The 27,777-nt window shown below is 57.5% G+C and overlaps 1 protein-coding gene across 1 annotated transcript; it reads right to left on the minus strand.

The window, feature by feature from the left end:
- Positions 1–98: 98 nt before the first annotated feature.
- Positions 99–27,461, minus strand: QSOX2 (quiescin sulfhydryl oxidase 2). The gene is made up of 12 exons (XM_019756684.3): positions 27,110–27,461; positions 16,252–16,352; positions 14,600–14,648; positions 13,868–13,973; positions 13,641–13,731; positions 11,811–11,956; positions 10,369–10,500; positions 10,014–10,143; positions 8,422–8,544; positions 7,849–7,999; positions 4,467–4,655; positions 99–2,647 (listed from the first exon to the last, which is right to left on the minus strand). Exons 1-12 carry the CDS (start codon positions 27,435–27,437, stop codon positions 2,118–2,120), a joined length of 2,076 nt encoding a protein of 691 aa, XP_019612243.3. The 5' UTR covers positions 27,438–27,461; the 3' UTR covers positions 99–2,117.
- Between the last annotated feature and the right edge of the window lie 316 nt (positions 27,462–27,777).

Raw genomic sequence — 27,777 nt, forward strand, 5'->3', positions numbered from 1 at the left:
CTTCAGGTGTCCAGTCCATACACCCCAGAGGCAGGAGGCCTGTTCCTCACCCCAATACCGTCACTGTCTCTGCAGAGCTGGCTCACGTTTCCAAAGAATTACAACTTTGTTGGAACGTCAGATTTCTTTATTTTTAAACTGTGCACATTAGAGTTTATTAAATACAAAATGTTCACTTTCCAGGTAAGAAATTTCAGACATTTCCATGTCAATTAGCTTATTTTTAATCAAAATTCTTCCATTAAAAATAAATACATTTAAATTACCCAACTATTATATTCATTGTCTGAATACTTACAACTTTAGAAAATAGACCTTATACCTTGCCTACAGATAGCATCCAGCTCCGAGCAGGCCACGTGAGGTGTGCAAGACTGTTGACACTTACACATGACACATTTCCCGTGGCCACCTTGGCACATCGCCTCTCCCTGACGTCTGCTGGAAACCCTGCCCCTCCGGACGTTGTAAACGTGGTGCTCGAGTAGTGGTAACCTCCAGCTGCAGTATTACGGCCCTTAAAAGCCAACACTGCCTTTCAACGTGGCCTCGTGAAAGATACGACGCAGGACGGCGCACAGTTAGTGGAACGAATGGTTCTATTTCCCTCTGTGTAAATCTGCCTGTTTTCAAGTTGAAAAGAAATAATACGGTGTCTTCAATAACCCAGGCACACAACTAGCTATGAAGACAAGCTCATGGGTTTTAAAACAGAGGCTTCTAGGGGTTAAAATGTGTCAAACAAGCAGAGAAGTGAGGGGGCAGGCTCAGACCACCGCCCACCACCGCCCCGCCGGGCACCTGCCTGCTCTCTGCAGCCACGCCTTTCCATCAAGACGGACTCCCAGCTAATGACAGCTTCAGGCATCAGCTGACATTGGGTATCACAGTGGCCTTACTGAGTGAGCACATGAGTGCAAAACAGGCAAAGTGGGAAAAACTATTCACCACCGTCCCAGTGAGACACGCGCGCGCACACACACACGCACACACGCACGCACACGTTTGAGTTTGTGAGGTGACCAAGAGCCACAAAACATCTCAATGGAAACGTCCCAGGTAGAGTTCATTTGTTTGCTTACATCTTCATAACCTCTAAATGTTTTGGGTTTTACAAATAATGTGTTAAAATCATTAAATGGTAAAAACGTAATCACCAAAGCCTGAGGGACGAGCCCCTGTGCCAGCACCCTTGGTTAAACAGCTTCAGGCAAGTAAAATTTGGCCTTAGAGGCATCCACCACTCACTCCAGGCTCGGGTCCCCCCAAGGGGGACCTACAGGTGCTGGATGACAAAGGGCTCCTTCAGACGCCCCTGGGGACTCCGCCCACTGTACAACCCCCCCCCCCCCCAAGTGGGCAGCATGTTTCCCAGAACCGCCCGGGAGGGCAGGCAGATGGGTAGCCCCGGTTCACTTCTCTCTCTCTCCTCACCACATAAACAAACAAGCGAAGGCACAGCCCCTGAAGAATCAGACGAGCCGCCCTCCTGTCCCTTCCCACTGCCAAGTCCACTGCACGCAGCCTCTGGGGGTTAGTTCTTGAAATGCAGCAAAGCCACAGACGCCTGGGCTCGCCCTTCATGCTCCAATCTCCAGCCCGGAGTGACGGCCGAGCAGGGTGACAGCTAAGGCTTCCCTCCTCTGGTTCTGAGCTGCCGTGGCGCCCGTGCCAGGGGCTTATGCTTCCGCACAGACAGCCAAGCAGCTGGAAAGCACAAGTGAGTCGGGAGGCAGAGGCGTCTGGAGGCTGGTGCTGCAGCTCTGCGGCTGCATTCACTCGCCCGGCAGCCCGGGGGGGGGCGGGGGGGGGGCTCCAAATCCCAAAACAGAGCCTTGCAGACAGACAGACAGACGTGGAGTCTAGTAAACGCGAGAGCAAAGTGGGCGCAACGACGTCTGCTTGTTTGGCCTGGACCCCCCACTCCGTTTCAGGCCCAGAAGAGTGAAGACACAGCAGCTGCACATCTGTGAAAGGCGCCCGCTGAGCGTGCCGGGAAGGCAGCCGCAGCACGCAGGCGCGGACACCAAAGCTGCCGGCTGACGTGCAGGCCGCGTCTGTAAAACCCCGGATGTGACATGACGCCGCGGCGCGCGGCGGGCTGGCTCCCCAGGGCGCTACACGGACGGGTGGCGGTGCCGGACCTTCCATCGCTTGGACCGCACCCGGAAGAAGAAGAACATGAGCATCAGAAACAAGGACGAGGCCACGTAGAGCACGACACACAGGCTCATGTCCAGGCTGGAGAAGCCTGACCCCAGAAAGGGCGTGGCCGCTTCCGCCTCCCTGCGGCCGGGGACCCCGGCCCTGTCCTGCCTGAGGTGTGGCCCCTCTGACAGGCCAGGTCTGGGAGGCTGCACGCTGGGCAGATGGGGACTCCGGGAGCCCTGGTCTCCAGGCTTCTCGGGGAAAGCGCGGCCTCCTTCCCGCTCCGGGGCCTCGGCCGGGCCGCCCCCCTCGCCAGCGCCGCCCAGGGCCGCGGCGTACGTGTGGTCCAGGTTATCACCGCTGTAATGCCGCTTGAGGAACAGGAGCGCCTGGCCTTCGTCCCAGCTGTCCAGGCCCTTGGTCTCCTCGTGGCAGGCCGGGCAGAGGTCTGGAGTGGGCCATGGAACCTTTGGAAACCTGGGGTCCTCACTCAGGTGCCCTGGAAGAGGGAGAGCAATAGGGGAGAGGCCTTCCAACGACCTGACCGCCCGTCCACGGCCATCACACTGTGCACACGAGCCCTGCCAGTCCCCTGCCTGCCTGCCCTCCACGCTCTCCTCCCCACCCACCTCCATTGTGACCTCGAGTGGGGTCTGGATGACACGCTCCCCTCACTCCCTACAGACCGTTCCCCTAACGCTCCCTATAGAAATGTCATTTCCACACTTGGACACTGCGTCTCAGCCGGCCACACACTGCTCCAATCTGCTCAGCTACTTGGCTTCCAAAACGGGCTGTGCCAAGTTCTCACCTCTGTGCCTTTGACCTCGAGGCCCCCTGCTCAGCCTGCCCCACCCCTGCTTGTCTTCCCTTTCCTCAGGGGCTGCCCGACACCCATGGCCCCCAACATCCCCCCTGGAGGCTCTGCATCCAGCTGTCTGCCAGCACTTCAGGCACAGGGGCTGAGCTGTGGAGGCCACTCCTGGACCCTAATAGTCCTTTAAAGATCTCCAAAAATATCCCCGAGGTGAGCCCTGGTCCCTACAGGAAAAGGCAAGTGTGGACAGACAAACACAGCCCCGCTGGTCCCCAGAGGTGGGGGGCGGGGGAGTCCTTCCCAATCTCTCTGATGTGGCAAATGCCCTTTCACAAGATGAACCACACCCACACTCAGCTTTAACTGGATGTGCATAAATGTGAACGTGCCATGGCAGGGCCAACAGTGGCACAGGAGCCTTCCCACGAGCATGTGTGATGCACAAAACCTGGAGGGGTGCAGACCACGGAAGGCCCAGGGCTGTGCTCCGGGGTGTCCAGTGGGAGCTCTGAACACACGTGGGGACAAACGCAGAGCTGCCCAAGTCCTCAAGCAACACGGCACAGAGAGGGAGGTCCAAGGAATCTGGGTCACAACCCAGAGGCCGGAGATGGGACTGGGGGCATGACGGGAGCTAGGAGTGACAGCTCCCCGCGCCGGCTGTAGAAAGCCCCTCAGCAGCAGCAAAACGCCTGGGGCAGCTGTGCTGCTTCAGAGGGAGTGCTGCTGGGGTAAGCAGGGGGCCTGGGCAGGGGACAGAGGGAGGGACAGCTCTGACACCCTGGAGGCACAAGTCCCTTACTAGGGTCACCGTGGAAGTGCTTTGGCCCGCAGCTGATGGAGGCCACATCCTGGCAAACACAAAAAGGGCCGCGGCCACGTGACTGGAGCCCAGCAGCGAGCTCTGAGCGCAAAGAAAAACCAATTTTCTTTAGTGCTTTAGTTGTAGTATGTTTTTATAATACAGTGGATTAAATAAAAAGCAATAGTTTAGTGGCATTTTCTATTCATCTCTATTAAGATTTATTTCTCAGGGGAATTATTTTTAAGCCTAATTTTAATCTGCCACTGATTTAGGAACAGTTTGAATTACTTAACTCTGAGAAAATACATGCGCCCTATTTAGTTTTTTTAAACAAAGCCATTTTGAGGGGTTTGGTTTATAGTCTGGTTTGGTAATGACACTAAAATTCCTTACTGAAAATTAATTCTATTCCAAGTCTCCCACTGCCAAATTTACTCAGGAGCTAGTGGGTAACCCACGGGGAAGTTAAAAGGTGGCGCCATGCGGCCCCTGAAGTGAGAGAACAATCTGGAAAGCTGGGACACTGCAGGTGGGCACGGCTGTCATGGTGGCAGCTCCCAGGCAAGGTCACCATCTGATGGGGCAGACATCCCAGCTGTGAGCACGAGGTGGGGCGTCCCGCCCATAGGACACGCCCTCACTCCAGGTGCCGCCACCCCGATGAGCCACACCCCACACTGTGTGGCTTCCGCCTACCTGCCAGGCGGCTGTTCACCAGGTTGTGCTTCTTCCAAAGCCAGAGAATGGCTTGGTCGGGGGTTTTCACGGAGTCCATAGACTCCTTAGCCATCTCTTCAAAGTGCTCCCCGCATTCCTTACACCCAAAGAAGGTGCGGACGTAACTCCTGATGGCCTGCAGCACTGCCTGGGGGTCGCCTTCGAAACCTGCAGAGGGAACGCGCCACCAGAACGTGTCAGACTGTCCACAGAGCTCGGGGCGGTGGCGCCAGGAACGGGCTGGGCTGAGCGCCCGACACAGGACAAGGGGCAGGCATACGCGTCTGCAGACACAGGAGGGAAACGGCACCGGCCCAGACCAGGAGGTGCTGCTCCCACATCACACCCTGAGGTCGGCCCGCCCTGTGTCTGGCTGCAGGATGCACACCAGCACCAGGAGACGAGCCACAGTATCAAGACACCACGACTCCAAGGGCCCTCAGGGGGACGGGCTGCACCTTCAGCTCAGGCTTCAGCTGTCGGAGCCCTAGGCCTCACGGCCCAGAGGGCCGGGGCTCTGCCGGGGCGTCCGCCTCTTTCCTGTGTGCCATTTCTCTTGCCTCCAAAGGCTGGTGCCAGGGCAATGGGGGCCACTCGTCCTGAATTTGTAGTTGTTTTGCTTTGAAATCTTTGCAAAACATAAGCCCAGTGTGAGCATGGCCATAAGACATGCCTCCGGGCTTGCGGCCAGCCCCGCGATGTGGTCCTTCCCGAAGGGGCCACGCTGGTCAGCTGCCAGGCCCCCTCTGGAGACGGCAGGGCAGCAGGCTGGCAAGGACCTGCTGAACGTCTCTGTGCAAGGAAACTCCCCAGCCTCTGCCAGCCAGTCTGCAGGCCTAGGTGAGAACCGACCCTGACAGGCCCCGCTCGTGACAGAGGACACTGATGCTTCACGAAGGCAAGTGGCCCCGAGCTGAAGGCGGCTGACAGCATGGCGCTAAACGGGACAACTGACACGGGGACTGAGCGCACAAATAAGAGACTCGTGAGATTAGAACAGATTAAATGTCAGCATTAAAAGACTTGCAGCAAAATAATTGGGGGGAAAAAGGACGCTTTTGAGACAGACTCCATCTTAAACAACAGCAGGCCCTGCGAGTGGTCTCTCCACATGCTGGAGCAGTCCCCTCGCGGTTCCACCTGGGAAGGGCAATGTCACAGGCCCGGTGCATGTCCCGTGTCTATCACTAACCCTGGGGCCTCATTTACTTCACTTGGAGAAGGCGCGATCTGAGTGCACTGGTGACTCTGGGCTCTGTTTCCAAGGGCAGCTGGGTGGTGCCCAGCAAGACGGACCCCGTGCAGGCTCGGGACACGCTCGGGACTCGCTGCGGCTGGGTCTCTGGCCACCGGCCCGCTCGCCAGCCCTCCTCTGCAGCCGACAGCTGCCGCGCATCACTGTGTAATCCTCCTGTTCTCTCCCCAGCAAAGCTCCGCACTCAGGGCCACCCTAATCTTTAAAGTGGAAAAGAACCATAATGCTACCTGAGGGGGATTAGGGGACATATAGGCTTTCTAGTCGATGGGGTTTAAACGTGCAGGAAGGAGAGGAAAACCTTCCAAGACATAATCCGGCATCTCCGTCTGACCCAGTTCTCTGGAATGAGATGCGCCCCTGCCACTCCTGCAATGGACGCTGATGACGGGCGAGGACGCTGGGTCTGCGCTGTCGTCCACTGCCCTCACAGCTTCACAACACCAGCTTCAGCTCTGTGGCACTTCCGCACAATACCCTGGGGACGACCCCGGCCCTGGCTGCCACCATACTGCCTGCCCAGTGCTTGTCCTGTCTCGGCAGGACTGTCCTCAGGAAACACGGGGTCTCCATCCTGAGGGCCCGGCCTGGAAGAGGACGCGGGCCTGCGTGGACTGCGTCCAGCAGTGCTGAGGTTGATTTCACTCTGGGGCTTCTGAGGGTTCTCCTGAAAACCCTGCTACTTCTCCTGCATGAGATTCTTAAAGGGCTGTGCGGTCTGAAAGCCCAGCTCTCCCCACCAGGGCCCTCGACTGGTGAAGGTCCCCGAAGACGGCCACATGCCGCTTTGCAAGGTGACCTTGCTGCTCTCCCCTCACCAGGTCCCCACTTGCATGTGGGCTGGATGAGCCCTGTGTGACCAGCAGGATGTGACAGAAGCTATACTGTGTACCCCCCTGGGCCAAGGCCCCGAGAACCCCTTCCCAGACGTGCTGCCCCCACGTGAGGAGTGGGGCCGGCCGGCAGGGCCCAGACCCTCTGAGTGTAGACCAGCCAGCATGGGCGAGCACCCCAGCCCAAGCCGGGCCCCCAAACTGAGGCCACGGAACCGTGACCAAATACAGCGGTGGTTGTTTTAAGCCACCGCACTGTGGGCTAGTTTGTTACACAGCAAAAGATAACTAAAAGAGTTTTACAATTTTACTGGGAAGAATGCTGGACTGTGAGTCAAAAGACTCCACTTTTGACTTAACATAAACATCAGTGCACCTAAATGATTACGAAAACAGCACCCAAAAGACAAGCAAGCACCCTGAGCCCGCAGGGCCCGCCGAGACTGTGCAGCCCTCCACGAAGTGCAAAGCGGGCCAAGCCAGCAGTGTCAGCATCGTGTGGGATGCGAAACCCCATGGTTCTGACTGAGCTCTTTCCTGATCACCGAGATTAGGAAACCCACCCAAAGCTTTGCAGTTGTAACCTCTTGTGGAGGGCAGCCTGTCAGACGGCCCCATGGTCCCCTTCCCACACTCAGTCTATGTCACCCCACCCCTGTGGGCAGGCTGGGCCAATGGCTCCCTTCTCGCGACCAGAACACGTTTGGGATGTCACACCAAGGAGGGCGCCCTCACTCACTGGTGCTCTGACATAGCCAGCTGCTGTGACGGGAGCTGCCCAAGGAGAGGACACGTGGTGAGGAACCGGCCAGGGCCGGCCACCTGCCACCAGCGAGTGAGCATGGGCGGGGCTCTCCCCGTCGAGCCTTCAGGTGATGCCCTTCCCTGGCCGACACTGTCTGAGACAGGACTCGGTTAGGCCACACTGGACGCCTGACCCACAGATACTGTGAAATAGTTAAGTGTGTGCTCTTTTGAGCTGCTAAGTTTAGAATCACGTTATGCAGTGAGAGATCAAACATACACCTTTCCTCATCTGTTCACTTATTCTGACTGCCTCCCGGCCAGCGCGTTCTTGGCCTCTCTGCGACAGACAGCTCCTGCCACACACGTGCCTGCAAGTTCAGAGGCTGGGAACTCAGGCTCCCGCAGCAGCCGCTGGGCAGTCAATGACACTGCTTGATACGCGCAAACCACCCTCTGCTGAGCTTTGGATGCACCTGCAGGCGCCATGATGGGCAACACGTCAGGTGGCCGCACTGGGACACTTTACCTGTGTCATCCAGCGCTTCTGGGTGGGTTCCGGCTTCAACGGTCAAAGTGTGGAACAGTTTCCAGAGAGAACATGTGTAGCCCCTCAGCTCCGGTCGGCTTCCTTGACACCCCACCCACTTTATACGGTTAGGAAGGAAGATTCCAGAAATCTGGGGAGAAAGCAAAGAGGAAGAGAGAATTAAATCGCTAGAATTAAAAAGTCGGTGAATGTCCTCTATCCAACTGGGTGGTGGGGACATGGGGACACTTATGAAACCTGTCGGCACATGCCGACCACGCACTGTCCTGACATGGCCCATGCCGGGTTTGCTCCTGGGATGCTTTCGGGCAGAAGCAGGGACTCCGGTACCCTCACTGGCGGGAGCGGCACACACTTGTGGTGGACTGTCCTTACACTGAGGACTCGGTACAGGCTGACAGCACCAGGCACACGCGGGAGTGGACACAGGTCGGCATGGGAACAGGGACAGTAGAGGGAAACGGGCCTGAAGGTGTCTGCACGATGTCAGGCCACGTGCAGGTCAGCTTGCTGCTCCCACCTGCCGAGTCTGGGTCCCCGCCCTGGGCTCACCCGCATTTTGTTGTTGACCAGGTCAAGGACGGCACTGTAGGGGATCCTCCCCAGGGGCAGGCTGGCCAGCCACTCTCGCAGCATCTCCAACAGCGTCCTGACCGGCGGCCGCCCAGGGAACAGCTGAGCGAGAAAGGACCTCACTTAGAAACTGGCCAAGAAAAGTGCCCCACGGAGGAGAGGACACGCGCCTGCCCCACTCGGACTGCGGGAACTGTCTCCCATCAACCACAGCTTTAACCCAGAACTGGGGTGGGGGTCTTTCTAGGAATTACAGTTCCTCTGGGACACAGAGAGGACCTGAGGGGCAGGCAGGGGGCTCTGGCCAACCCCTTCCCAGGAAAACCGGACCCCCTTCCTCCAGCCCACCTGCTGTGTCCTCAGCCAGCTAGCCACTTCAGAATGACTTTCACAGTGACCTTCTGTATCCCATCTTCGTTGTCAAGGGCTCTGCGCTCCCTCCTCCTGACAATTCACGCTAATCCCGCCTGGTACTTGCATACTCCCTCCACGCCTCCCCATGTCGTGGCTGGAGTGACCACTGAGAAAGTTACGGGTGCCACTGGGGTTTCTAGGCTCACGAATGCCGGTCCTCAGGCTGAGCCACCAGGGACCCCAGAGCACTGTGGGACTGCGAGCGGAGGTCACCGCAGAGGGTGTGCAGAATGAAGGCTGCCCAGAGCTCTTAAAACCTGGACTAAACCTTGCAGACTAAACCTTACTGCCAACGATGCGGACACAGCACAGAAACACCACCGCCAACTCCGTAAAATGTTTCTTGTACGTAGCTTCCCCAAGACCACTACCAATTCACCAGTATTTAATTTAAAGCTTAAGTAAACTTTAGGAAGAGGACACAAATGAGGCAGGGCCACCTGGGCTCACGCCTCACTGAAACGAGGGTGAACCAGGCGAGCTGGTGGGGCATGTTCTCATCTAACAGCCCGGGCAGGCGAGTGTCACGTGACACAGGTCAGCAGGGCACTTTCTTAAAGGAAATGAGGGCAGCTGCAGATTTCTGAACTGTGAACGGCACAGGGGTGTCAAAACCTGTCCAAACAAGTTTCCTTTATTCATTCGAAACACACAGGCGACTCATTATTCCTTTAAACATAAAGGAGCCACGGGTTCCAGCCCTGGAGCTGAGAGTTCTTGGCAGGAACCAGACTTGCGCCAACACACGAGCCGCCCACCCACTCCCTGACTGCTAAAGGTGGGGTGCCAGCCAGCCCACCACAGGTCCCATCCAACACGACAGACCCCCGGGGACAACGATGGCGGCACCACTCGTCCTCCTCCTCCTCCTCCGACGGCCCGCCGGCTCCCTGCCCCCCACTGCCCTTCTCATCCTGCTAGTGGCAGCGCCTGTTTGCAGCCACTCTCCCCTCTGCCCTGGGCCCATCCCGGCCCCTCTGCGCAGTGCCCTCTCGGCTTGCTCTGTGCGCCATGTTCCCAGTGCCCAGACAGGTCCGGCACACGCTGGGCACCATCCAGCTTAGGTCAGCTTCCCTCCCTCCCAAGTCAGGGAGCCCAGTGCCCTGAGCACCCTCTCCACAGGCTGAGCCCTCGCCCGGAGCAGACACCCCGCACACCTTGGCTACCACGGTGATGAAATCCTTGAGGGCTCTCAGCTCGGCCCCAGCAAGGGACCTGTGAGCGGCCAGCTCCACCCTCAGCAGGTAATGCAGCCCTGACTCCAGGTCTGCCGTGTACAGCCTGGACCTGCGATTAAACATCAGTCACGTGAAAACCAACTTTTACGTAAATCCCCCCTTTCTTGCTCCTACCCCAGAGGGACCCCTCCTCACGAGGACAACATGGGTGTTTCCTCCACGGCCAGCAGTGGGTCTGTCACTGGAGCCGACCCTGCAGTGAGCCAAGCCTTCCAGGTGGCCGCCCGCACACGCGGCCGCTCCCCGGGAAGCTCACGTCCACAGGAACACTTGCCTGTCAAACTCTCTCCACACAACTTGAGAGTTTTCTTCTTCGTTTGGCTTCACAGGCAACGAAAGTGATTTTTTCCTCACATCCGGCAACGATTTCAAATAAGAGGAGAAAAACGATCGGAGAGGCTTCGCACTGCGAGAAAGGGGTGGGCAGGGCATGGGCTGAGCCCTCAGGCCGCTCCAAGAGACCCGGTCTAGCGCTACAGGACCCAAACCACATCCTGAGTCACCCAGTCACCTGTCACCCATTACTACAGGTGCTGGGGGGGGGGGGGGGCAGAAGCCGGCCTCAGGAGCTGGCCCCTCCAGAGATTAAGACAGACCCACACAGCACCACACAGCACCCAGCTCTGGCTGTGGTAAGTGCTACAATCATTCTTGTTCAGTGGGGACATGGGGACAGCAAGTCAGTTTGTTTGTAAGGCTGGTTGAGCATCTGCCAACATCAGCTTTATTCAAACTGGTTTCCAACAATCCTAAGAGCCTTTGCCCAGTCTGCCAGCTCTGGTGGGAGCTCTGGAAGTCGGGGCTGTGAGAAGGGGTGTCCTGGCCCCGCTCAATGTGTCAGCTCCCCTGAGCGCTGCTGTGCGGCCTGAGTGAGGACATGTGGAGGCCGTTACTGAGCTCTTCCAATGTACCGCAGGGGTCATCAAAAGCGTCCAGGTAAAAATATCAATGTTGTTTTATGTTCAATTGCACAGCTCACGCTTTTAATATAAAACGAGCATTTTTCTTCGAGAAACCCAATGGCAGTGTTAAGGGAAGCTGTCAAAGGCAGCAGCGGCCTCTGCTGCAGGGCCGGGACCCCACGTGTGCCGGCCCAGGTGCTTATAGCATCCTAACAAGCCGGACCACAGAGTGTGATACAAGATGGCCCAACTCCACAGATACCTTGCTTACCCTGAATTCCGATTTTTTTTGTTAAGACTAGAAATACACCTAAGGAACTGGCATATTTGAGGCTTCTGGGGAGGGCGCCGTTGGTGCCCCCATTAAACTCCCCAGAAGCTGAAATAGAAGGCCTGCGAAGGAGGAAACGTGTCACGTCTTCTCACTGCTGTGGCCCCAGCACATGGTGACCTGCTAAGAACTGCTGAGTGAACGCAGGCGACACCAGCCTGGGGTCTCCAGGACAGCAGCAGGCCTTCCCCACTGCTAAGCCGGCTGGGACGCGGCAGACACAGGCTTCAGGACCAGCCATCATGTACCACCTTTTCCCAACCTTTATTCAATCGAGGTGACCTTAGGGACATCCAGGCACCCAGCACAGGGAGCAGAACGTGAGGGCACTAGAGCCTGGCGCCCATCCACGCCCACCACTCACCGTGGAGCACAGGAGAGGTGCCTCGCCCCCGACAGACACGGGCCACACCTGGCCCCAGTGCACTCCCACCCCGGACCCACCAGGTGTCACAAATAGTCCTTTGGCCAAACTGTGCTTACATGTTAATTAACCCATGTGACCCATTTGGGTAAATCAAGTAACATGAAGGGACGGAAGAAACACCAAGTTTCTCCAGAACGGCTCCGTCAGCAGCCAGCGCTCTCTTCACGGCGATGTTCTCATATGGAATCAGGTCCAAAATCACCTGGATAAGGAGAGATGCGTCACCTGCCCTGTGGATGGCAGTGTCCTCAGAAGTGTCACACTGACAGGAGTGGCCTGCTACAGGAATTGGAAACATCATTTGGAATAAATCTGTATTTTCCTCCATAACCAGCCTGTTACTTACACCTTATTTTGACTGCACTCTAAGGTAACTGCCCCAGACGCACGTCATGGGCATAAACCAGTCTCACCCCGCAGTCCTACAGACCAACCATGAAAACAGTTGTCCGTGAACTTGCACTGCACTGTCTAAGCCAGAACACACATCCTCCACAAACTGACGTTCATCGTATAAGGACACATTACCACGGGGACATGGGGGCCGCACTGCTAAGCTTCTCCTGGCGTACACGGCCGTGTACCCGCAACATGGCCTGTGTCTGGGAGGCCACCAGCATCCGGGGACAGCAACGTGGCTCTGGTCAGCCGGCTGGAGTGCCAGCAGGCTCTGCACTGGCCGCTCCTTCCCTCAGGACCTGCCCCTGACCGGTCCCACTAGGCTGAGGGTGCAGCGATGGGGTCACGGTGCCAGGCGACCACAGGAGGGGCGTCTCGGGAGCCAGAGCGTGTGAGAGGCAGCCCGCAAACCCCACATGCACCACCCACCCAGCCGGCTGCTGACTTCTGGGAGAGAGTGGCTGGACCAGCCGTGTCCTGAACAGGGCGACGGCTGACTGAGCCGCGTCAGTCCCCACTTGGGTCGGTGTGCGTGGGGGTGGCGCAGGATGTCACTCGAGAGCACAAGTGAGACAGGGAGCCTGGGACAGTGGGGAATGGGGTCGCACAAAAACGCGGGGTCCTTCCCAGAGAGAAGGCGGCATGACTGCACCACCATATTCGGAGGCACGTGGTGGTCAGGTTGCTGCCCTCTGCAGCCTCCTGCCCCAGCTGCACCCACAAAAACGCCCCCAGAGCCCATGTCTCCACCTTCATCCCCAGAGCTCACAGATTATGAGTAGGGAGGCCTGCGGCAGAGGACAGCTCAACACCTAGAGCCAGGCGTTTCCTCCATCCCTACCGTTTCCCTGAAAATAAGACCCAGCCGGACAATCGGCTCTAATGCGTCTTTTGGAGCAAAAATTAACATAAGACCCATGTTATATTATTATATTATTTATTATATTATATTAATCATATCATATCATATGATATTAAAGACCCGGTCTTATATTATAATAAAATAAGACCGGGTCTTATATTAATTTTTGTTCCAAAAAACACATTAGAGCTGATTGTCCGGCTAGGTCTTATTTTCGGGAAAACAGGGTAGGGGTCCCTATCAGCTGTCCTGGTATCGGCCTCTGGATCTTACTGAGACTTTGTCAATGGCACAGGCTTCAGACCCTCACATGGGAGAAGACAGGAGGGCAAAGTCTCACAATGGAAACGGGTTTTACAGAATCTTGGATTTGGCCAGAAAGTTGAGTTCAGAATACAGCAAAGAAAAATCCTGACACCAGTGCACAGGGAGAGAAGAGCAACCCCCGGAGCCAGGTGGGTCTCCTGTGAACCCCCAGCCCACACAGGCCGCATCCACCCCTGGGCAGCCTCCCCCCACCAGTCTTCTCTGTAAACCAGCAGCTCCCACTGCCCAGCAATCTACTCCTGGGCCCCACACTGAACCCTGTCATGTGGCAGGACTGGCGGAGACGCTGACACGGTACCTCACGTCCTACATACGAGCTGTTGCTCTCAAATAAAATAGCCACATAATGGCCATCACGGTTGTCAATGAGAGAAAGGACGTCACTGGGCCTTTTAAGAGAAAAAAAGAGAGGCTTTTAGTGCTTTCAAGAACAGTGAGCTGGCCATCACATGCCAGCACCCATGCCACTTAATGCACATCTATATTTTACGAAATTAAAGTCCATGTTGTCACAGAACTACGCACCGAATGGGGTCCAAGGCTGGGCAGGCAGGAGGCCTGTTCCCATCCGTGTGGTTCTGCAGGAAGTCGATCATGGCCTGTCTCACGGTCTGCAGCTCTCTGTCGGGCCCTGTGGGAGGCACCCCATCACCGCGCTGTCTGCCAAGCGCCCACCCCGCCCAGGACCCCAGCGGGGAGTGCTGAGCCCGTCTAGAGTGCAGTGCAGACAGCAGTGGCTCACACAGCAGGAGACCAGACGGCGGCGAGCGTGGGAGCAAATGGGCAACGGACGACCTCACACACACGCCGTGGAGACAGAGGCCAGAGCACTGCGATGCCCCTGCACCAGGTTCAGTACCAGGCAGGATGGCCCCTGGTGTAGGACACTGTTACCTGGGGGCTGACTGGTCCCGTTCCAGAGCCCGGTCTGGTCTACCAGGCAGGCTCATTCATAAAAATGCAGCGGTTGTGTACTTCTCTAATATTTTTTCCAACAAAAAGTTTACTTTAAAAAAGAAATGTCACCACTGTAACTGCCAAGGAAGGCAGAGCATGAAATAAAAAGTTCCCGCTGAGCCTGACTGACTATGCCCTTAAAGGCAGGCAGGCAGGCAGGATGGGGCTGGTGCCCATATGTGGAGGGGAGGGTGCGGCGACAGCCCTGTCACTGAGCTTTCTAGTCTCCTGAAGCCATTTTCACTTTGATAGATTGTGAGGTTAATCTAAGACAGTAAGATATATTGCTTATATCCTTACCTTTAAAATTTTCTCCAGTTGTAAACTCCTTTGTAAATGCTTTAAAATACTAAGAGGAAAAACACAGAACAAATAAGAAACAGCCTTGCCTGGTGTCTGTGTCAATGTTTAATCTTTAGCAACAAAATGACCATCATCTTGAAGACACAGCGCTAGTTAATTTCCTCCAGGAAGTGTCGGTGAATTAGTGAGGAACCATGTGGTTCCTCGTCTCTGTGGATACTGTGTTTACTGCCAGACTCACAGGACCAGAACCATAAAGAAGGTGCTTTCTCTGACCCTGGTGTTAAGTATGTAGTCTAATCGTTTCATTCTAACAACACAGGATTTCCGGCAGGATGACACACAGGCCCTGGTATCTCTGAACAGAGGAAAGGATTATCTTAACATTAAAAACCTTCTTCATGAAAAGACATATCAAAGGCAGCTACACACAGGGTGAGGTACTCAAAACTGGAAACAGCTTCGCACTGTGAGTATACAAAGGACGTCTATGAATCAGTAAGAAACGATAAACAACCCAAAGGAAATGGGCAAATGACAGGACCAGGAGTGGCACAGATGCGGTGACACAGGGCCCACAAACATAGAAGACAGGGTCACTGTCACTGTCAGCAGGGAACGTGTCCGTGTACCCCTGGCCCAGTGCCTGCATTCCGAGGCCTGTGCCCAGAGGGACTCTTGCCACGTACAGCAGGGGACACGCATGAGCGTCTTCACAGCAGCCGAAGCCTGAACAGCCAGCACCAACAACAGAGGGGAAAGCAAACCGTGCACCGCCACATGGTGAGGTGACTGCCAGCAACGTCCCATTACGTGAGAGAGAAGACCAGAGGCTTCCATGCAGCACAACAGCCTGTGCATAAGGCAGACAGCCAACCGGAGTGCATCGGACGCCACCAAACTCTCCGACGAGAAAGCAAGAGGACAAGTAATGTGGGGCTCAAGGGAGGGGACAGCAGACAGGCCAGTGTGCGCGGTCTGTGCAGGCCACAGACCCACAGTCTGCTGTCGCTACCCCAGTCTGCACCCGGCTCAGTGAGCAGAGTGGCACGAACAACATCGGACGCCATGCGCACAGAGCACAGGACTATAGGGCTGGGGGGGGGGCTAAGGGGGGCACGAAGCTTTCTCAGATGTAATATGGTGACGCCTCCCACGCAGGCGTGTGACCCAGTACACGCACACTAACCAACTACGTGGTTCTCCACGTTCCAGATTCCAGCTTACCCTCCGCCCCCTAGTGGAAGGAATGGGGACAAACCTTTCTGCGGGCCGGGGACAGGTGCACCAGGGAACCTGCCTCACAGGGCCACATACGTGGCGCGCGGAAGCACTGGGCGCCGAAGCCTCAGACCCGGCCTCCAACAGCAGAACCCACCATCCCCACCCACTGGGCACGGCACGCAGACCTCACTTCACGGTTCACCTCACTGGGGGGCGGGGCGGGCTGTGTGTGTACCTTCCCAAGGTGACTCGTCCCACCCAACAGGGTGGAACAAAAGAGGTGACCCTCTGCAAACAAAGTCCCATTGAGTTTCAAGAAGCCTGCCTCAAAGGCTAAGGAGGGATTGGGCGGGGGGTGAGGGGGCGGGGCGGGGGCGGGGCGGTGGGCGGGGCGGGAGGTGGGCGGGGCGGGCAGAGGGACTCACCCGGAAGCTGGGGTAGAAGTGGACTTCGTAGGTGCTGCACACCTCGTGATTCTCCTCCTCCGCGCAGTCCAGCGCAGCCACACGGATGGCGGCGGCCCAGTCTGGGAAGCAGGGGCGAGATTGTCAGTGGCCGGGCGCTGGGCGGGTGGCCCCCAGCCCAGCCCCCAGGCCCATTGCAGGCCTGGAGGACATGTCTGCCGTCTCCTGTCCCCAAGCCCTGCAGTGCTCGCTGCAGGACACGGGTCCTCTCCCTGCGGTCTGCCACCGGCGGGGTTTTGCAGACTGCGCAGCCCTGGACTTTCTATAAGCTTGTGCCCCGAGACAGAGACGTGCGCCCAATTCTTTCGGGAGGTGACCTCCCAGGCGGTGTAGCAGGCTTCCACCAGGAGGTGGGGGACCCTTGGCTGCCGCCCTTCTTACTGAGCACCCCCTGAACCCATTAACTCCCGGGGCTGCAGCCAGGTAGTGGCGTCTCACTCCTCCCAGCCTTACTTAGGGGCAGGAAGCTTCTGATCTGAGGAGCCTATGCTCATGGTGACCCCGAGGTGTGGGGTGGAAGTGGGGGGCGGGCTTGTCGCTTTAGTCACCAGTTTCAAAGGAACGGTCCCCAACATCCTCTGAAGGCAACTAATGAGGTTTTCTCTTTAAAAGGTTTGTTCCCTTTCTCTAGGATGTTCACACTGATTGGCGCATAGCCTAAGGAAGCAGGACATATAAGTGAGCTGGGTGGCCTCTGCAGACACAGCAGCAGGGCACACACTGCAAGAGGCCCAGGTGGGATGCAGGGGCTCGAGCCCTCCAAGGGGGACGGGCCACTCCCGTGCCAGGTGAGTCCCGCCCCTCCCTCCTGCAGTGACAACTGGCTGTCACTGAGGTGGTGAGGCTCCTCACTGCCCCTGTTCTGACACCACACACTGGTCTCAACAGGACTTTGGTTAAAAATCACGTAAAGAGTTTTCTCTGAGTTCTGCTATGACCCAAAACTCCAGAGGTTGTATTAAAAACATGCCTGGAAGGAGAGAGAAAATACGACCATCACTAGACGCTATACAAACACGAACAGCAATTTCCCACCTCATACACCACTTTTGATTAAACATACATGCCTTTTCCTCTGTAATTCTAAGAAGTTAGCCAACATTAAAACAATGCAAAGGCTCAAGTAACAACACCAACAAAGCTATGCCTTTCACCATCAATGACCGAATACTGTTCCACACACGAGCCTCAGGGGAACCAGTTCACATCCCAAGGCCATTTTAAGTGGATGGAAAAAAAATGTCACAGACCCTCCGGAATCACAGGTCATATCTTTCTGGAGTCTCAAATTACATAGGCCTGAGGAAGAACAGTTAATACTCTCATCCAGACAGTGAAGCACATGGCACAGCTGCCGTGCGGTGGACGGCAGGCAGCGGCCCAGCGGTACCTTCTCTCTGGACCGGTTCCGGCACTGAACTGCTGGACCCCATTGTAAGCCTGTCATCTTCACCGTTCACCCCACTCACCTTGCACAATAGCCCACATTTGCCATCTCTCTCCTGGCTTGCAACACAGCGTCACTGTTTATTGGGAATTTCCATGACACACTTCCATTGCACGATTAAAAAAAGCGCCCTACTGCCCATAAAGAGCGTAAGGAAACAAGAAACGGCTCCGAGAGCTAACATCTGCACACAGCATAAGCACAGGGAAATGTCAAGCTGACCCAGGAACAGAGAGGCGGCCAAACACTCACGGGCATTCACCACCATTTGCTTTTCACGGTGGGACTTGGCCCTACATTTGGTTTTCCAAGTTTTTCTTACTAAGTGTATGTAACTTATAAAAACAAATGTAAAGACACTCTCGTCGCTCGGTGCTTGTGGGGATCGTGCATCACGCATGGGTACAGCTGCCCACTTGTCCCGTTTCTGATTCTGCCTCCCTGGCGTTCCCAGGGTAAGTAGGCTGGGCAGAAATGCTGCCCACAAGGTCTGACCCCGGCCAGGTGGTGACAACCGCTTTAGTAACTGTCCTGAGCCTAACGCAGCACGTACCTGGTACGGATGGCTGTCAGCCCTGTGGTAAACACCTTCAAACACGGAAGGCAGAAGCCCGGGTGTGCCCCAGCCACCAGAACAGGTGGTCCCCATGCCCCCGCTCGGCCTCGCAGCTGCCCCCTGCTCCCGCACCCCTGCGCTGTGACTACCTGACCCTCAAGCCAGCTCTGACGACATCGTCCCCGTCACATACCCCACCCAGCTCTCCACACACAGGGTAAGTCTGTACTTCCAGGCAGCCGGGGCTTTCAAACCTCCACCCAACCCACCGCTGACTGACTCCTGCCCCCTGAATTTCCAGGTTCCGCAGCCCGTCCGTCGCCCACCATCGCAGCCCACAGTGCACATGAAGGTAACAGGCCTGCCAGTGAGGTCTTACCAGAATGTCCCCCTCCCCTCATCCTACTACCTCCACATGAAGACACTCCCTCTTCAAACCCCATCCACTGTCTACTTCCGAAGCAAAGAGAAGTTCCCCAAACTTACAATGAACCATTTCATCCAACAGCTGCTTTCTAAAGCCTCTGCATGACACCCTGCCTTCTTAACTATGTAGAAAATCAATTCTTTGGAGGAATAAATTGTCCTTTCCCCCCCTTTTATATTTCTCTCCACTAGATCATGGGCAGACACACTCCTGGGCACTGCAGGGTTCCTTTCCTGGCCAGCAGGGCACAGCCAGTGTCCAAGGGACGGACGAGCGCACGCAGAGAGTTCTCTCCCACTCACAGCATCACTTCGGATCCACGCGACCGACACACCACACGACATGTGAGGGGGTCCCGGCCCGCTGCCTCCCCTCCCCTGGCCTGGGGCTGTGCCATCCTCTTAGATGGTAAGGGGTGGGGAGAGACTGCCAGGTGGGCGAGCCCCTCCCCTCCTCCCTGCACTCATGACACTTTTCTAACTGGTCTCCCTTCAGGCGCCCAGGTTCAGCGAGCCCTTCACACTTTCCCAGCTCAGCATGACCATCACATCGCAGTGGAATGTCGGCCTGACAGGACATGCTTGGGGGGGAAACAAGAGTCCCGGCAGGTGAGTCTGGCTGAGATGGGCATTGCTGGGGTGGGCCCCCCCACACACCACACCTGGCAGCCCTGGGTGGGGGTGGGGGGGGTCGGTGTGCACCCGCCATCCTTCACTAGACAGGCAACAGCATCCTGAAGGGACCCAATGGCTCCCCATGGTCTCAACCAGCCACAGCCACACAGTCCAGATGAGCCCCCAGCCCTTCTGGTCCTCCAGCCACACTGCACGTCCCTCCAGTGTCTTATTAGGCCATGTCCTGGCGTCCCTAGGCCTTTGAGCCTTTCGGAGCTCACTCTCCTTGCCCTCTGGCTCTGTCTAAATGCAGCTTCCTCTGCCGGCTTTCGTGACTGCTGGTCTGCGTCGTCCCCACGGAGTGGCCTGTCCCGTCCCAGCACCAGCAGGCCCATTTACATAGCAGATGGATGGCAGGCAGTGCCAGACGATGTAAGGACAGCAGTCTGGAGGCAGCATCCAGTCCACACGCTGCTATGCCACTGACCGGGTTCTGAGACTGGGCGGCTTCTCAGGTCTCTGTGCCAAGGCTGCCCCCCCTGAAAACGGAGAGCCCAGGTAACATGTACCTCCTGACGGGCGAGCAGCCGTGGCCGCTGCTAGAGCGCCCTCTGAGTGCGCCTCACGGCGGCTCTGGCTGGCAGAGCAGCAGGGCACACCACGCTCACCGGGTCCCTGGGGGCTGCTGGCCTCCTGGACAGTGAGCACGGCCCAGAGGCAGGAGAGGGGAAGGAGGCAGCAGCACAGCACGTGGGCTGAGCCAGTCCCTGTGAGGCTGCCGATCGCGGGAAGGCTTCTGTTCCTTGGCCCCAGTTCCACGGCAGCCCCTGGCCCACTTGGGGCCTCAGGAACACCTGTGGGTGATGAGTGAACGACAGCATCGTCGTGACAAGCAGCGTTGGGTCACAGGGGCCAAAGACACTGCAGAGTGGCTTCCTTCTCAGGGTCCAGCATTCCTCAGGGCTCTGGCAGTGGGTCAGTGAGGCCGAGACGGCACCTGTCCAGGGCGGTCCCCTGGCTCTGGGGACACAGATCCTTACGCCACCCATACCCACAGCCGTTCCCTAACGTAACACTGTAACCACCAGGCCCTGGCCTCAGAGATTTTGGGGGACTGAGCACAGATCACTGGCAGAGAGGTAAGCTTGTCCCCTGTCCCGAGTCCCCAGGGTGAGGGCGGGGGTGGAGGGTGCCCTCTGCTCCATACCCTACCACAGCCAGGACGGTGTGCCCCACCCACCCACTTGCCGCCCCAGGTCGCCGGCAAGAGACAGGACCAAAAGGGGATCTTGGGTCCTCCGCCTGCCCCACACCCCGTCCCGCAGAAGCGGGGGGCCGGCTCTCCTCCCTGGGGCCCCACCCCAGAGGCACCGGCTGCCTTCCCACTGAGGAGGGGGTGACGGGCTGCAGACCCCCTATTCAGGGAAAGTGGGGGCCGTGTGGACTGCAGCCACCACGTTGGGTCTTCAGCCTCCAAAGCTCCGCCCACGTCCCCAGCACCCAGAAGGTAGACTCTGCCCTTCGAAAAAGGATACAACAGCTGGTGGCACAAAAATGAAAAGGAGAAAGGAAACCCTTGTTTCTCCCAGGTGTGCAACCAGCTGCTTATTCCCACCGCAATGGTAGAAAGAGCTGGGGTCCCTCAGGAAACAGCCGTCTGGCTGCAGGGTACTGAACCTGAGTAGCCTGCCACCCCCCACACACGACACGCCGCAGCCTTGCGGTGGGAGGGCTCCTAGGCCAGTGTCGGCGCCTAACGCTGGACGGCCCGAGGCCCGACTCGTGCACCATGACCAGGGCCAAGGGTGTTCCTGTACCGTCTGCCGGCGGACCTGCTCGGGGCTGCGCGACACGGGCCGTGGCCAGGAGCGGCCGCTGGGCCACAGAGCGCCTGATGCCGACCAAAGTGGCGTGGGCACCGAAGTCTCTCACAGCGTCCCAACAGTGGCCCTGCTGGTCTCCAGCCCTCCAGGGAGCAGACACCAGGTCCCTGGACCCCTGCTTAAAGCCACTCTTCTGTCCTGTGGCTCAGGGGTAAGGACACGAGGTAGCAGCCCAGAGCCCCGGCTGCCAGCTTCCACGGCTGCTGGTCCCATCGCAGCCGCCCTGCTTCCCCACCCCGGCCCCTTCTAAGCCCTCTGGACACGGCATGGACAGCATGCTGACCCCTCCCCTCCACGGGGTGGCCCCTCACCCTCACGCAGCTGCTCCACCTCCCCTTTGGGCCTCTCCGCCCTGCCCCTCTGAGCCCGTCCTCCACTGCCAGGTGCCAACCCACCATCCTGTGCATTTCCCAGCATTATCACCTGCAACCAACTGATTCATTTTGTTTTTCTGTTCACTGCCTGGTCCTCCCCTGAAGCACAGGCTCCACTGGGCAGGGCCCTTCCGTCCATCACCGCTTCCTGCACCTACCACAGTGCTTGGGGCAGGGGACGCCCAGGTACAGGCCCCATGAATTACCAAGCAGACACCACATCCTGCTCCCGCAGGGAGCTTGCTGGGGCAGTGGTGGGAAAGGACAGTGCTGAGCCCGCGCCCCGCCTGCCTCCTTAGGAGTCCTGAGAATCAACAAGTCCGTCGGCAGAGCCCCACTCACAGCCAACGTCCCCTGGGAACCGGCTGCCATCCTGGTGGAGGGCACAGGGCGACACTCACGAGGCCTTTGTCTGTCTTTGAAAGAAGGCGCCAAGGGGAGAATTTCGGTTACAGTCACTGCAAGGCTCCGGCAGATGGACTGGCATTGAGGGAACACAAAGGAGACACAGCCTCCGTCACCAACACAAGGCACACAGACCATTTCAATGGTCTGCTCCGGGGTAGCGGCCTCATTCAGCTCGGACCCTCCCCTCCTCCTGCCTCTCCCACCTGTCTGGGTCCCAGCACACAAAGGAGAGAGACGCTCTGAACTGAATGCAAACTGCCAGCTTTCATGACATCTCCAGGCCACCCCCAGCTAAGCAGGGGGGGGGGGAACCAGCTGGGAGACTGCTGTCAGGGGCAGCCACTCCCTGCGGCCTGTGGACCCCCACTCCTCACTCTCACTCACAGGCCTGCCTACTTTTAGTACCACAGGCTTAAAAACTACTTGTGCAATACTTAAGCTTCTGCACACAGTGGACTGAAATGTCTTTCAAGTTTACTTGTCAAATAACCACACTACTTAACCTAACAGGATGAAACCTTTCATTGTGACTTGTCAAGTTCCATCGGAAAAGTCTAGGAAAGTCTGATTTATGGTCAAGCATCAACTAGTTCTAGAAAACGATGATGGTGCAGATTAATTAGCCTCCCAAGTTTAAAAGAAGGCAACTGCAGAGTTGTTTTTCAGGCAGAGCACCCCCCCCCCAATATGGCTTCTCCACCCTTGTGCAAACTCAGGGCAACGTGGGGGTTCCCATGCCCACGTTCCAGCCACCGGAGGGCAGTGCGCTGTGTCTCCTGGTGCAGGCCCCTTCCTGGCTGAACAAAGGTCTTTCTGGGTTAGGTCAAGTTCAAGCCACAAGTTCAGAATCTCTAGGCCCAGGTAGAAATGAAGCCCACAGGCTACTGAGCAGAGGCCAGCACAAGTCATCCAGACGCTACCCAGAGCCGGCGTGAGGAGTCCCGAGTGCTCGCTTAGCCCTCCTAGCCTCAGCTGGAGCTGGCTCGGTGGTCCGTGCCCCCCCCCCCCCAGCTCCTGGCTCCCGGCCCAACGTGGGCTGTCCAGAGTCCCCACCGGGCATTCCAGGGCTGCTGCAGAGGTGCGAACCGTGTCTCGTTGGTTCAATGCTGAGACGTCACACTGCTGTGAGAAAGGAAAGCTACAAGCACAAGTCCACACACCTCCAGCGCTGAGGCAGGGCCAGCGGCATGTGTGGCCCGCTTCCTCCAATGTCGCCAGCAGTGGAGCGCCTCTGAATACCGCAGCCGTCACGGAGCCTGCGTCTCACAGGCATCTGGGCCACCAAGGGAGGACGCTGCTGCTGCCTGCCTGCCTCTGATCTCCCCTTCCAGAGTCCAGGGCAGCTCCTGGCAGCCCTCCTGGGGCTCTCCTTCGGGCTGCACCCTGCACGTGTGCTAACCCGTCACTCTTGCCACCATTAGCACCCATCCTCCCTCAGCCCCCATTCCTCCTTCCAGTGAAGACACTGGGCCCGTGGGGAACGCCGGGTCCTCTCCTCTAGTTCACCTCCAAGAAGCCGGCCGTGTAGCCACAGATGAAGTCCAGGCCAGGTGGGGAAGAGCTCGGAGGGAGGCAAGACCCAGAGCCGACGCCACGCAGAAGCAAGGCACAGGGAGTGGGCCCTGGGGCACTGGAGTCCCCCAGCCTGTCACTCAGCTGTGACCCCCAGTGGATAAGCCTCACTCAGCCTCATGGCGCACCATCTGCAACCTGAGTGCAGCGACCCCCCTGCAGGACGGGGAAGACGATGTGTGCGCCGTGGGTCTCTGGTTCCCCCTACACTGCCTCACCACAATCCTGGGACCACGTCTCTACAGAGATATTTCAGCGATATCTCAAGGGAGGGGCTGCCCCAGGCCAAGGTGTCCCAACTGCCAGCACCACGGGGTGGCAGACCAAGGGAGCTGCCACCACAGCGCTGGTGACAGGACTTTCAGGAACACTGCAGGGCTTTGTTAGAGTCCTCTGAAGTGACAGGCCCAAGCCAGAGTACCAGAAACACTAGAGTGACACTGGGCTACACCCGACAGTACACCTTTTGTTGGTAAGCCACCTTCTTACTTGAAAAAAACACACACATTTATTTTCAAAATCTGAGAAATGTCAGTGAAGAGCTAAATTAAAGTTCATTCCAAATCTAGGAAAATGAAGGTACCCACCTAAGCTGTGGACAGAGTCCCTACCCAGCTGGGGAGAAGCCCCCCACCCCCCCATTCAGGCTTTCTGCTCCTGAGCAAGCACAGGCCAGTCAGGAGGCAAGGCAATGGCGTGGGGGGGAGCAGATGCTCATCTAGCTCGATGCCCGCCCACCCCCCACGCCCATCCCAAGCCAGGGGGCAGAGCCTGTTATCATAACCACCCACTTTCTAGAAGCCACTCAGGTGTAGAGACTGGAAGGAGGGTGGCAGATGGGGAAAGCTGGCTAGATACTCTCCAGTCCAAGGTGTGCGAGCCCTGGGGGGCTGACTGGACAGCCCAATTCCCAAGTGATTGATGGGGACCAAAGTGTGACCATGGAGTGAGCACGGCACTTGGACTTGTTAGAGAAAACCACAGGACCAAACGGCAGCACTGTATCAGAGCCACGACACCTGATGAGGCGTCACAGCTCCGAGTGCAGCTTCAGCCTCTCCTAGGAGTGGCACTGCAAACCAGTCTGGAGTTTCCTGCTCTACACTGGTGAGGTGACCTGCCTGATCAGACCCCCGCCTCCCCCTAAGGGAGGGTGTCCTGGCCTGAAATAACCCACCTTAGCTTCTTAGTCCCACCCTCTCTCTGCCTATAAAACCTTCCATTTTGTACAACCCCTCGGAGCGCCCGTCTAGTTGCTAGACAGCATGCTGCCCAATCCATGAATTGCTTAATAAAGCCAATTACATCTCCAATGGATGGGGTTGAATTTTGTTTTTTAACAGGCTGGAGGACAAGTGTATAGGCACCCTTTTCCCTGCGAGGTGGCCCACAGTGGGGAGCACGGCACCGAGCTAGGGGGGCTTCCACGGACTTCCAAGGTGAGGGTGAGGGTGGTTCTTCCCAACACATGCCATGGTGAGTCTGGGGAAATAAGGCACAAAAAGGTCCTGGCGTCAACCACGTGGGAAGCAAAGGGTCAGCGTTAACAGAGTCCTTAACTGAGGAACTCTCGTGTGCAGTAGGCATCCACGAGAGGGAGTCACACGCCACGTTTCCCATCACCTCTGGCCACGGGCCATTTCTAGCAGGTGTCCTGCAAGGTGTCCCTGAGCACAGTGACACTCCACCTTTGGGGCTTGTGCTGACAGGATGTTGGGCCTCATGCCGTTTCTGACCCAAATGGGCTGGGGCTGCCCACGTGCACTTCTAACAAGTCCCCAGGTGACCTCCCTTTGGGGACCCCAAGTGGGACACTCCCTAGTGCAGAGGGCGCTTGGGCAGCCCTGCTGGCATGGCACCCCTCCTCCCTCTCAGCCTACTCTTGCCTCAAGGGTCCAAGGGTCCTTCGAGCTGTCTTTCACTTTTAGCCACATCTCCATCCGGTCTCAGGCCTTGATCTTCCGGCCTCGACCTGGACAATGTCCAACCCTTTTAAGATAACCGTATTTGGCTAATAGTTAAGTTACACCATTCGGTACGGATTTCACTAGCTTCACTTGCGGAAGTAACCTTCCAAGTTTCAGGGACAATTCTCAAGGGTCCTCACGTGCTGGTTTCACTATGGAAGTTTGCAATGCTTGAATCTGGTTTACGACTTTTGTAGTTCAGAAACTACACCGAAAAAATCAGAAGATGCACAAAATAGGTGACAAATGCTTTACCAGAGCTACCTGCACCTTAATGGCATGCATCCCTGTTTCCGCCACCGAATGACAACTGAGAACTGAAAGTCCTCTGCATTACTCAGGGGCTTGTTTGTTCTCTAAGCAAAGGCTTGAGGCAAAAAAACCTATGAGGACGAGTCCTCTGCCCACTTCTTAGCCTCTGATCTCATTTCTGACCAGGGCAGGACATTCGGGACTTAAGAAACCACCCTCAGAGAGCAAACCCTTTAGAACGAAAAGGCCCAACACCCTGAGGTAAGACGAGAAGCAGCCTAAAGACGATCATTCACAATTACGCACAAAACCCCTCGTCAGACTTCTTTCAAGTTTCTTTGGGAATCAGTTTAGATATGAGACAATCACAACAGGGTTGAATGTAAGACTTAAAAACAGAGGTAGGAAGGAAACAGCAATTTGTTACCCTCTCACCCACTGAAATACATAATTAGAGGTTAGCTCAGCACCAGCTAGCATCCAGCCAAACCTCACTCTTGCTGGGGACAAGCTCCTACTTCAGGGCGATTTACATTCCATTTTAGGTCCATTTCAAAGGTGGGTCCGCTTGCAAGAAGGATGCTACCAATGTTCCCTCCGGCCTCAGCTCTGCCATTGAGAGCAGGCAAATACCTCAGGGACTAACAACTGCAGCGTGATTACAGTGGCAAACAGCAATGCAATGTGGGGACATAACTGCTAGTTTGGTGGATGACAGATTTATCAAAGGTTGCATGTCCACGAACAAGGAACCTCCCAGTGAAACGCTTCAAAGGTCTTTTTCTGCTTCTACAGACGTCTGCACAGTACTTGGACGTCTAAGTTGAGGGCTCCTCATCTGGTCAGCACCCCTAAGCAGAAGAGGGTGACAACCATGAAGGATTTAGAGGGAAGGGGCTTGATCCTCAAAGAATGGCGATTCTAGGCACTGAAATGGGATTACTGAGGACGGGGTGTGCATCAGGAAACAGCTAGAATAAAGGCCTGGGGGATTTACTAATAAAGCTTTCGGGAGTTCAAACTCGGTGTCTGGAGAGCTGGGCGGCATCGGGAGGGCTACCCTGTCCCCAACTGTGGAGTGAGGTTTGGGGGAAAGGGTTCTTGTCATTCTGACTTGCGACAGCAACTTCCCAGGAAGGAGCCCATGGAGGGGTCATCTGGGGGACCCGGGGCGCAGGCCAGAGGTGGCCGAAGCGGGGTGCGCTGCAGGACAGGGGAAAGGGGCCTGGGCGGCTGCCGCGAGCCAGAGGGGCGAATCCCAGGCGCTGCAAGGGCCGGGCCGGGCCGGCCAGAGCCGGGTGTCGCGGGGCGCGCCTCACCTCGCACGTCCCCGGCCAGGGCCCGCCAGGTGGGCGCGTAGCCGATGCAGTGGCCGCACCACGAGGAGTAGAACTGCACGAGCCACGCGGCCGAGCTGTTGGCGGTGGCTCCGCGCACGCTGCCGCTGTCCAGCACCCACACGGGGTCCTCGCCCGCGCGGTACAGCCGCGCCGCGCCGCCCGCGCCCGGCCCTGCCGCCGCCGCCAGCAGCACGAGCAGCGGGGGCAGCCGCGCGGGCCGCACCGGGGTCGGGCGCCGGGCTCGAGCCGCCGTCCCTGCCGGGGCTCCCGGGCTGCGCGTCACGGGCACCGCCCCGGCCGCCGCCATGTTGGGAGTGCCGCGGGGCGCCTGACCTTTCACCCTAGCAACCGCCGTCACGTGAGCCGCAGCACCCGGCCCCGCCTCGAGGGCCGGGTCTAGCCTCAAGCCCCGCCCCGGAACCCCAAACCCCTCCTTCCAGACGCCTCTCCACGCCCCGTCCCCGCCCCGCCCAGCTTCTGTGTGCCGGGACACGCCTTCAGCCCCCGCCCACACGCGCCAGGCCCCGCCTCCAGTCCCGCCCCCGAGGTCCGCCCTGCCTCCGGACCTGGTCCCGCCTCTCACGCGCCCCTGCAGGCCCCGCCCCCAACGCCTAGTCCTCCCGGGTAGGAGCCCCCCCCCGCCCCAA

This window comes from Rhinolophus sinicus, chromosome 16, assembly GCF_057876585.1.
Source record: "Rhinolophus sinicus isolate RSI-liver-muscle chromosome 16, RSI-T2T, whole genome shotgun sequence".
NCBI classification, from domain to species: Eukaryota; Metazoa; Chordata; class Mammalia; order Chiroptera; family Rhinolophidae; genus Rhinolophus; species Rhinolophus sinicus.

Excerpts from the sequence above, each read along its gene's own strand:
- QSOX2 (XM_019756684.3), bottom strand. The coding sequence starts at position 27,437 with ATGGCGGCGGCCGGGGCGGTGCCCGTGACGCGCAGCCCGGGAGCCCCG. Across the intron at positions 16,353-27,109 it reads CCTGGCCGGGGACGTGCGAG|ACTGGGCCGCCGCCATCCGT; the intron begins GTGAGGCGCGCC and ends CCTGCTTCCCAG. Across the intron at positions 10,501-11,810 it reads TCACATGGGTTAATTAACAT|TGCGAAGCCTCTCCGATCGT; the intron begins GTAAGCACAGTT and ends CCTTTCTCGCAG.